Genomic DNA, 11900 nt, shown 5'->3' on the forward strand with positions numbered 1-11900 from the left:
TTAATGGGGAACAACAAGATGCTGTGGAGTGTGGCTATTAACTATTAAGAAATGATAATTATGGGGCGCCTGGATGGCTCAGATGTTAAGCGTCTGTCTTCAGCTCAGGTCATGATCCCAGGGTCCTGGGATTGAGCCCCACGACTGGCTCCCTGCTCAGCGGGAAGCCTGCTTCTTCCTCTGCCCCTCTCCCTGGTTGTGTTCCCTCTCTCGTTGACTCCTTCTCTGTCAAATAAGAAAATGAAATCTTAAAAAAAAAAAAAGAAATGATAATTATGTGATGTGGTAGAGGTTCTAGCTAAAGCTACAGTGGCAATCATACTGCAATATATAAATGTATATCAACTGGTTGTATACCTTAAACTTACAAAATGTTAAACTTGCACATAATGAATATATTTAATTTAAAAATTAAATTTAAAAAATAGACTGTGAACTCTGAAGGCAGGCTAACCTGGGTTTGATTCTGGACTCTCTTCATTTGCATGGGACAATTATTTAACCTCTCTAGGCCTTACTTTATTCATTTTAACATTTATTACAGTGATAGTACTTTTTTCTTAGTGTGTTATTGTAAGACATAAATGAGATTATCCTGGTGAAATTGTAAGGGCCTGTTTAGCCAGAGCGGCTCCATCTCAGTTGAACAGCCATTTTTGTTTTTTATGTAGTAAAATATAGTCGACCAGTCCCTGATAATAGAGCCCAAATACAAGGGCAGGTCAGGTCAGGTGGAGATAACAGAGCCTGAATGCAGGGATGAGTCGGGCCAGGTGGAGACATCCAATCAGTGGAGCCCGCATACTGTCTCCCTAGCTACCAAGGAGTGTGGGCCCCACCTTTTGGGTGCCTTTTGGGTGCCAATTCTGACCAAGGTGATAGACTAGTTCAAATATCTACTATGGGGTAAATTGTAATTCAATTGGCCACCCGTGTGTGACCTAGCATGATTGTGCAGCTTTCTCTGTGTGTTGCAATCTCATTGGCCACCTGTGTGTGGCCAGGCTCAACCACATGGCCTTTGCTCTATAAAAGTTAGTCTGTGAGGCTGGGAGTTGTCGCTCTCTCTGTAAGAGACGGCCCCAAACTGTCGGTTTGATTCTCGATGCTTGGTGCGAAATAAAGCTTGCTTGACCTTGGCTTTGTATCAGCCTCGCTCCTTTGATTACGGACCTAACAAAATATTTATAATGCTTCCTGGAATGGAGTATGTGCCCAATAAATGTTGTTTTTTAAAAAATTTTTGTTACATAAATTAACCCATTTAATATAGGTTAGCAGTGTTTCAAATGGTGGAGCTTCTACTGGTCCTTCAACTGCTTCAGTCTGATGGCTGACTTTGCCATGAGGGCAGAAGTGATGTTGTAGGTCCAGGTGCCACTAGCAATGGTTTTCATGCAGGAGCCACAATGCCAGAACCCCACAGCTTGTCTTCTCATCTTGGTTTTGCCACAGAAGGAGCAAGTGTACTGGGTGTGCTGGCTTATTTCAATCTTCACCATTTTCCTGAGGGAGACACCATAACGGGTCCCATATTTACCCAGGATTCTGACCTTCTTGGTGCATTTAGCCATGTCACCGCAAACCAGGTCTCTAAATGCTGGTTTTACTTGTAATTATCATGTGCTCCATATGGAAAAGTTGAGAGTAGTTTGAGAAGGAAGGCATATACTAGATCCTGAAGGGATTATTTTCCTGTTGTAAGTGGAAATGGTCTGGAAAGTTTGCATTCTAGCAAGATCATACTAGCTGTGTGGATAAGGAGATGTGTGGAAGAAGGCTTACCCTAGAGGCACACCACAAGGGATGTAAATAAGATGAATTTATGGATTTCACGTTATATTTCAGATAGGGTTGAGAATATTTGGTCACTATATAAGAGGTGAGGGAAGGTGATAATCTTTTTGTGCCTTGAGCAATAAAATCATATGATGATGGTTATATATGATAAAGGTAGATGATATTCCCATTAATAGAGATAAGAAAAGCAGGATAAATAGGTTTTGAAGGATAAAAATGATGAAAGTAGTTTTAGAAAATAGGTATCTATGCCCAGGGCTAATTACATGATAGTACAAGAAATGGTTAAAATTGGGAAACAGTTACACAGATCTCCTTAGGAATTAGTAAAGATGTTTGGAGAATCACACAGAGTCTGATTTCTTGCCAACAAGAGTTACAATATGATTGCTCCTTTGAACAATCTAATATGCACTTGAGAAAGCTGGTAGGGAAAAAAATACAAATCTTAATTTTTTTGCCTTGACATGAATTAATTAAATTAAATAACTGGGCTTGTCTTACTGCTCATTTAAAGATACATGAGCTAAATGAATTGAGTGATTTTTTGAAATGGTTATTATTTTGGACAATGAGGACTGTCTAGAGGGCAAAATACTAGAGATAATATTACAGTGAAGAAGTAAAAGGGTACTAGATATCTGGAAGACAGAAGGGAGGAAAGATAGAGAAATGCCAAGTGGCAATAAGACATTTTGTCTCTTTTGCATCATTACTTAGGGTTGAAACTTAATTTTTCCAAAGAGACTTGAATAGGTCTTTTATTCATTCAGTAAATACACATTAAATAATGACTATGTTCTGATCACTTCTAGGAGCTCAAGATACAGTGATGAACAAGAGTTAAGGAATCTGCCTCAAAGAGCCTATATGCTACTTAGAGGAAAAAGACTAAATAATCAAGTGAACAAAATAAAGAAGATTCATATTATGATTGGTAAAATAAAGGAATTAACAATGAGACATGATACAAGGTAATGGAAGTTCCTACCTTGGTTATAGAAGAAAAATTTCCTCTTAGGAGATAGTGATACCATTTTCATGTATCTGACAGTGACTGTTAGAAGACACATGGACAGTTTAGTAACAGAGATTTTAAAATAAAGTATTTAATTTATATTAAATATATATTTAAAAAATAAAATGAAAGATATTAAGGCATACTTATGTATTTTGGAGAAAAATCAAGTTTAAAGAAGAAAATGTTGATGTAGGATAAATGGGGATAGTTTCAAAAGTGGAGTCTTGAGCAGTGAGCTGTGATGGGATCCTGAGCACAAATGGAACAACAGGCTATGGTAGGAAATGGGCATTCCTTCTGTTCAGGAGAAGGGAAGTTGAGTGTATTGGTATAGATGCAGAAAAAGTAATAGTTTTGTTAATAGGCAAAAGAAAGATCTCTCGCCCGTTATTTTTTCTTTCTCTTCTGTTACTTGTTTTATTCCAGCCCAAGTAGGCAAAATCACATTTAAATTGTTCACCATGATGTGCTGCTGATTTCCAAACTTCTAAATACACTTAATTAAAGCTTTTCCCATGAGTAAGAAATTCATTTTAATGTAAATGCTGACATACTGAGTAGAATTTATATTTGTATTCAAAGTTGGAAGGAAAATGTCTTGTGTAAACTATTAGTTCTATAAGAAGGAATATACCCAACATTGAGTAATTTCATGAATCATTGGTCTCTGCTGTTGCACATAAGGACATTTTTTTTAGATTATATCCGAAGCACTGCTATGTAGCATTCTAGTCATGTTTGTAGCCCTACAGGGAAACATTACATATTCTTTTATAAACAAAATATCTTAACATATGAAAAGAAAACATTAGAAAATTGCTTTAATAAGAACATAAAATGCAAAATCAGCAAGAATTTTCTATATTGAAAAGTAAGTTCTTAAAAATGTCATCTTTGCCCAAGTATAAGATTTTGATATGCTAGAAAAGCAAACTCATATTTCAGTGTAATTCTTTGTTTGATTAACATGGTAAATATTCTTAGAAGTCTGCATCTCGTATGTTATTTAAATCAATTATGATGCTAATTGGTCTAGAAATCATAATAATTCAGTATGCTAATGAATCCTTAAATCCTATTTCTTAAATATTAAGTACAGAATTATGAATTGCTTTTGGTTTCCTACTTTCCCTAGGACTTAGGTAACTACAAAATCAACATTTTCAGCTACCTATGCCATCATTCTTTTTTTACTATTTGTTAACTCCATGTATATAACATTTTGCATACTAAAGTTTTTTTTTTTTTTTTAAAGATTTTATTTATTTATTTGACAGACAGAGATCACAGGCAGGCAGAGAGGCAGGCAGAGAGAGGAAGGGAAGCAGGCTCCCCGCTGAGCAGAGAGCCCGATGTGGGGCTCGATCCCAGGACCCTGGGATCATGACCTGAGCCGAAGGCAGAGGCTTTAACCCGCTGAGCCACCCAGGCGCCCCTGCATACTAAAGTTTTAAAAAACTGTTATCATGTAAAATTTTTGGAAAATACAGGGTCATTCGAACTTTCCAACTTCCATTCCCTACCTAAATCAATTCTCAGCCTAATAAATTAGGTTTCTTTTTCTGCATTCATTTATCATTAACTAATTCATTCAACAAATATTGATACCTAATATGGTATTATTAGACATACAGAATAAGACAGCAGAGGGCCCTGGCCCAAAGTTTATTGGAAAAAATAGACATTTAAGTAACAATTTCAAGTGTGATGAATACAAATGAAACATAAGGAAACACAGGTTTTGTGAAAGTAGGCTGAATTTCACAGACCAGAAGAAAGATGGAAACAATCAGATCATAGAAACATGAGTATTGTCCAACCAATCCTTGACCTTAATTTTCAAACATCGCTTCTTACATTTTTGGCTGGGAAATACACTTGTATAATTTTGGAGAATGATGGTATCCTGCTGCTTGGCCCGAGTAGATTAATAACTTAAGTTCATGGAACAAAAATCATCCTGATTTATATATAATTATAGCATATTTAGTTCAGTCTGATAATGAAACTTTATCTACAGTTGTCCAAACATCTTGGGTCTAGAAATAGCTGTAGGTCTCCAAACAAATCATTTCTAATTTTTATGTGGTAAATGTAATGACAACTTGAGAACTAGCTTCTAAATGAATAATGTCAGAAGATGTATCAGTGTTTCTAATTTGTACTCTTCTTTTTCATTTGGCAGATAAACATTTTCAATGGAGATGATGAAATCAGTGCAGACAAGGCTGCTTTTATTTAAAAAGAGGAATGAAAAGCATGCTTTTTAAGCTAGTGGATTGGCAAACAGAGTCCAAGGTTTTAAAAGATCTGGCTGTTGTTCGACTGATTTAAAGGTATAGATGCCTAGAATTTGAAAGACTTACTTTGAAACTATTTTTTAAAATATGAATTGCCTGTGTGATAAAGCTCGATAGCTTCCCTGTAATCACTATCAAGATATATAAACCTTTTGCACTGTTCCACTTCACAAGAAAATTCTTCACATGACCCCTGCTTAATCAGTAGAATTGTATGAAACTATTTCACATTTTAATGAACCAATGTGGGTGGCTGGATCACTGTATGATACATAATACAAGAAAGAATTTTGAAATTTATTCAAGGAAGAAATCAGTTTACCAAATTGCAGTCCTGGTTTGTTTACTAGAATTAAATAGTTAAGGTCTAGCAAAAACATAATAAATTGGGATGGATTTTTAGTGGATTTCAAGTACTAGAGAGTTCAATTATTTTACTTAGCCTGTATAGTAAGTTTTATATTTGAGATAATTTAAAAATTTCAGTTAACTAAAATTTGTGTTTGTGTATTATATAACGATATTCATCATCAGGGGATGGTATTAAAAAGTAGAATTAGTAGAAGCAACTAATTTTAGAGTTGTCAGTGGCAGAGAGAAAATGTGGTCTTAAATTTCTAGCTAGAAATGGAGACCATTAGAGGTCATACTATGAGGATGACAACATAGGAAAGACATATATGTTGGGACTAGAACTAGCTTTCTTTCTTTCTTTCTTTATTTCTTTCTTCCATGATAAATTTATTGAAAGTCTGTTATGTACTAAGCACTTCTCATGGAATTTAAAGAAACAAAGATGAATGTGTATCATACTTCCTAGCCCTTTGTCATATATGTTAATACTTCCAGATAGTCCTATTTCAACTCTTTAGCTTCTTCATAAAAACATCATGAACACACTAGAGAAGAAACAGAAAGAAATAGAAGGTCTGGAAGATAAATATGGAAAATCTATGAGAAATAGAACAAAAAACCAAATGTATGAAAAAGAGGAGAGAAAATTGGAAAGCGCATTAAAGAGATGCAATATCCAAATAGTATGAGTTAGAGAAGGACAGAGCAGGAAAAGAAGGAAGAATGATGCAAGCAGATTTCCCAAAATAAGAACATAAATTTCTTTACAAAAAGGACCTACTGAGCACCCATCATAATGGATTAAACTAAGCATATTACTGTGAAAGTAAGAACAGCACTTACGAACCAATACACCGTTCTAATTGCTCACAAAAAGAAAGATAAACAAAAAGACACACAAATATATATATATTAGTAAAAATCAGAATTGCTTCAGAATTCTCAAGAGCAATGCCAGGAGGTGGGTAGATTCTTTTGTTCCATATTCTGAAGGAAAATTAAATCTAATCTAGAATTCTATAGTATTAATTCAGCAGACACTAGAATAAAGACTTGGAGATATGCAATATCTCAAAAAACATATTTTCTACATGCTGATTCTTATGAAGAAATTGTACTATGTGCTCCATAAACATGAGATAACAAACTGAAAATGAGGAAAATGTGGGACACAGAAAACAAGAGATTTAATCAAGGAGCGATGTGAAGGGAATTCCTAAAATGATATTAACAGCAGAGAACAGCGTGTTTGCATGCTATAAACATAGAGCGATGACTTAGCCAGGATTTCAACATGTTCGTAAATGTGTAGATCCATACAGTTTAGAACCTTATAACCATATCATTCTTTCTCCTGAGTGAGTGGATCAGCACAGTTGAAGCCAATGAATCTCACTTTTATTGATGAAATTCAAAGATGCTATTATTTAGGTGAGATGGAATAAGGAGACAATAAAGGTTATACTGAAGCTGACTTATCTCTTAAGGCTCATCTTAGAAAAAGAATTCAGATTCCTGCAGAGTGCAATTCAGAAAAATAAAACACAAAATTACCTTAATAAGAGAAATTATCCTCTGTATGGCCCATGTCTGACTAAACTACCCCTGAAAAACACATAAGAAGCTCATTACAGTGATTGCTTTCGGGAGGGGGAAATGGGTGGCTGAAGGAAAAGTGTATAAGAGAATTACACTCACCACTGTTACTTTTGAATTTTGTACAAAAAGCATGCATTATCTAGTCATATAGTAAAATTAAAATTGTGGCAAGGAAATGCATCCTCCCTCCAGAACCTTTGATCTTATTAAATGTCTCTTTGAGGTGTTTAGAAGCTCAAGAGTTCCACATAAGTTTCCACAGAAACAGGGTGATGATGCTAGGCTCTAGGAGGGGAATGGAATGGAGCTACATAGGAGCAAAATTTTATATACTATTGAAATTAAGTTGGTATCAATCAGAGCTAGTTACTTAAAAGTTAAGATGTTAGTTATATTCCTTAGGGCAAGCATTAACAATATAATAACTCAAGGGGTGCTTCCTTCCTCAAGGGCTCAGTTGGTTAAGTGTCTGCCTTTGGCTCAGGTCATGATGCCAGTGTCCTGGGATGGAGCCCCACATCGGACTCCCTACTCAGCAGGGAAGTCTCCTTCTCCTTCTGCTCCTGCTCTCTTCTCTCTCTCTCTCATTCACTCTCTCAAAAAAATAAAATCTTTAAAAAAAGAATACATAGCTCAAAAATATAGTAAAAAAATAAGGGAATTGAAATAGAACACTAGAAAATATCTATTTAATAGCAACAACAGCAAAACCAAGTTGGTAATAGAGGTAGAGCAATTAGAAAAAGACACGACATATGCAAAATAACTTTGCAAATGCCAGACAAAAAAATCCCGCATGAATTATATTTAATATAAAATTACAAAATTAAATATAATTATATTTAATATAAAAAGATTAAGCATTAAAGGTAGAAATTTGCAGGGTAAATTAAAAAAAAAAGATCCAAACATATGCTCTCTAACAAAGTGATACACTTTTATCTATATAACATGTATAGGTAAAATATAAAAGGATTGAAACAGATATACCAGAAAAATAGTAACCAAACCAAACTGGCCTGCTAAGCAAATATCAAAAAGTATGTTTTTTGAAGATTTTATTTATTTGTGAGAGAGAGAGAGAGAGAGAGAGCGCTCGCACAAGCAGGGGGAGGGGCAGAGGGAGAGGAACTGGGAGAAGCGGACACCCTGCTGAGCAGGAAGCAGGATGTGTAGCTGGATCCCAGAACCCTGAGATCATGACCTGAGCCAAAGTCAGACGCTTAACTGACCGAGCCACCCAGGTGCCTCAGAAAAATACATCTTAAGATCAAAATTTTTACTAGAGACAAATAGATATTATAATAATAAAACAGTCATTCCAGGAGCATCCGAGTGGCTCAGTGAGTTAAGGGGCTGACTCTTGATTTTGGCTCAGGTCATGATCTCAGAATCCTGAAATTAAGCCCTGTGTCAGCCTCTGCACCCAGTGGGGAGTCTGTTTGAAGATTCTCTCTCCTTCTTCTGCTCACACTCTCTCTCTCTGTCTCTCTCTAAAATAAATAAATAAATCTTTTTAAAAAATGGTAATTCCTCAATAATATATAATAATTATAAATATATATGTACCTAACAACAGAAACTCAAAATACCTGAGGCAAAATTGGGCACAACTGAAAGGAAAAATAGCTCTATAATAATATTTGAATACTCTAATACCCTACTTTTAATAACTGAACAGCTAGACAGAAAATGAACAGAAAATAGAAGACTTGAACAACAATATTAACCAACTAGAACTAAGAGATGTCTATGGAACATTTCACTTAACAGCATCAGAACTTACATTCCTTTCAAGTGTACATGAAACATTATCCAGGATAGACCATATGCTAGGACATAACATGGATTATAATGAATTTAGAAGGATGTAAATGATATAGAGTATGCTCTCAGGCAACAATGGAATGAAATTAGAAATCATTAACAGAAAGAAATTTGTGAAACTCATGAATATGTGGAAATCAAACAATATATTCCTGAATAACTTATGGAAGAAAGAAGAAATAATAAGGAGGATGAGAAATCCTTTGAGATGAATTAAAATGAAAACACAACATAGCAACACTTGATTGGTCCTAGATACTCTTAAAAAGCAGAAGAGTAAGAGAAAGAGATCTAAATAGTTAAGTACAAAAATGGAGGGAAATTTTAAGTCTGGGAGAGCTCAGGAAGAACAATAGTACACTGGAATGCTTTGTGAAACTGTTCCATTCTTCTGAGTATTTTACACATTATTTAGTTCTCACTATAACCACATGATTTAGATACTGTTGTTATCTCCAGTTTATAGGAAAGAAGCTTAGGGCACTGAGTGATTAAAATTTTCCAATGTAATTTAGAGCCATAATCAGAATCCAAGGTATTTGTGTCTACCATCTTAATTTTTAAACTTATTTTGGAAATATTTTATCCATAAATATTTTCAAACTCCAGGTATGGCATAATGCTTTTCAAGATTCTTGCAATAGACCTATGAAATGGAAGAAAATACTGACAGAAAGCGATCTTCACTTTTGCTAAGTATACAAGTCCTATAATTCAGTGAATAAATCCTTGGCTTAATAACTATGGGAAGGTAACATTAATATAAATGGTACAGGCCCAGAAAGGCAAGGATTATTGGTTAGGAGATTATAAGAGATGATAAATAAAATTTTGGGAGATGGGAGATGGATGGATTAATGTGATTTAAATTTAGATTTTCTCCACTCTGCAAAAACTCCTCAAGCAAGAAGTCATTAAGAAATTTAGCTGAGGGGTGCCTGGGTGGCTCAGTGGGTTAGACTGCTGCCTTCGGCTCAGGTCATGATCCCAGGGTCCTGGGATCGAGCCCCACATCGGGCTCTCTGCTTAGCAGGGAGCCTGCTTCCCTCTCTCTCTCTCTGCCTGCCTCTTTGTCTACTTGTGATCTCTCTCTGTCAAATAAATAAATAAAATCTAAAAAAAAAAAAAAAGAAATTTAGCTGAAAACTAAAACCTTGGTAAGGCTTAGGAGTTGGAAGTACCTTAAAATATATGTACATAGTGGACTTGAAAAATTGGAGGCTATTTGAAAATTTGGGTAAGGAGTAGATATACCCACCTCCAAATTTCCCATCCCCAAACAAACAATAGCATGACTCTTCTTCTGCTATTCCTGCAGAAGCATGGAGTTTTCCATGGAGAGGTTCAGTTAGAAAGACTGGGTTCTGGAATACTACCAGACTGAAAATAGAAGTGAGATAATAAATTAAAAACAGAGAGTTTGAGTTAAAGTCAGCATAATGAACTCACTGTTTATTTTCCCAAATATAGGCTACTGGGTTTATGTTCTTTATGCAGGTGAATGGAATTCCTCTGTGGGGATATTTAATGTCCAAGGAGAAAGGACCCACTGATTTGGTTTAAGTACAATGAAATGTCCCTGTCCCCACCTGTTCATGACTCTGCAGCCCAGCTATTGACAAGTAATAAAAATGTCTATTTATGTTCACAGAGTTTCCAGTAAGCTTTTTAATACCTTATTCTTAAAAATGGGTAGATGATCAAGTTTAAAAGATATTTGCAGAAAGCATCTAATATAATGGATACAAACAAAGGGAAAACAAAATAAAAATAGGCAAAGAATAATTAAAAATTAAGAAATTTTAAATACTGAATTAATATTGTCTGAAAAACTTTAACAAGCCATATGAGTCTAAGGCTGTGTTTCAAAGCAACAAGAGAGATATCTTTGAAAATATCATGACATGATATTAATTAAAACATTATTAAGAGGCTTAGAAGATATAACAGAAAATATTCCAGAAAATAGAACAACAACAAAAGAGAGATGGAAATAGAAAAAAAAAAAAAAAAAGTAAATTAGAGCACCAGTCTCAGAGGCACAACATCCAGCTGATACCAGTTCCAGAAAGGAAAAACAGAAAAAGGCTAGGAAGAAATTATCAAAGAAAGAATACAAGACAATGTTGCAGAAATACAATATGTGGATTTCCAGATACAATGAATCCAATGAAAGCTAAGTACAATGAGTTAAAGAACATTATATCCTTGGATATTATTGTGGAATGTCAGAACTTTGGGGATAAATGGAATGTCCTAAAAGAATGTGGACTGTTGGGGAAAGAAGGAAGAGAGTATCATCTATAAAAGTATCAATAGTGAGAATGGTATTGGACTTCTCAGTAGCACTACTGGAAACAAAAGAAAGTAAACACTTCCTTCAAAATTCTGAAGAAAATAATTTTCTTTCTTTTTTTTTTTTAATTATTATTTATTTATTTATTTGACAGAGATCACAAGTAGGCAGAGAGGCAGGCAGAGAGAGAGAGAGAAGGAGGAAGCAGGCTTCCCGCTAAGCAGAGAGCCTGATGGGGGGCCCGATCCCAGGACTCTGGGATCATGACCTGAGCCGAAGGCAGAAGCTTTAACCCACTGAGCCACCCAGGCACCCCAAGAAAAGAATTTTCAATCTAAAATTTCATTCTAGGCAAACTATCAATTGCGTATAAATGTGGAATTGAGACATACTTAATTATAAAATAGTTGAGCGAATTTTTGCAAAAAATATTTCAAAAAACTTTGCCGCTTGTTTGACCATATTGGGAACAGTTTTACAATATTATTAGAGAGGCAGGGAATATTTTAATTATAGTTACACAGAAAGCTAAGCAAACCAACCAACATCACCATTATCAAGTCTAGGCAAAGGAAAAGTTTTTATAAAAATGTACAAAAATTTGGCAAATGAAAATCTCACTAGAAATTAATGGATAATATTTAAAGATGGAAGATGAAATAAAGATTAGCAGTGTTAAGTATATTAGGTTATTTCAAATAAC

The 11900-nt window shown here is 34.9% G+C and overlaps 1 protein-coding gene across 1 annotated transcript; it reads right to left on the reverse strand.

The window, feature by feature from the left end:
* Positions 1 to 1301: 1301 nt before the first annotated feature.
* LOC111156844 (60S ribosomal protein L37a-like) lies at positions 1302 to 1574 on the reverse strand. The gene has a single exon (XM_022517944.1). It carries the CDS (start codon positions 1572 to 1574, stop codon positions 1302 to 1304), a length of 273 nt encoding a protein of 90 aa, XP_022373652.1.
* Positions 1575 to 11900: the final 10326 nt, after the last annotated feature.

Source organism: Enhydra lutris, unplaced genomic scaffold (assembly GCF_002288905.1).
Source record: "Enhydra lutris kenyoni isolate GAN:26980312 unplaced genomic scaffold, ASM228890v2 scaffoldscaffold49, whole genome shotgun sequence".
Lineage (NCBI taxonomy): Eukaryota > Metazoa > Chordata > Mammalia > Carnivora > Mustelidae > Enhydra > Enhydra lutris.

What these genes read in the sequence shown, in the direction of transcription:
- LOC111156844 (XM_022517944.1), bottom strand. Translation starts at nt 1,574, where the DNA reads ATGGCTAAATGCACCAAGAAGGTCAGAATCCTGGGTAAATATGGGACC.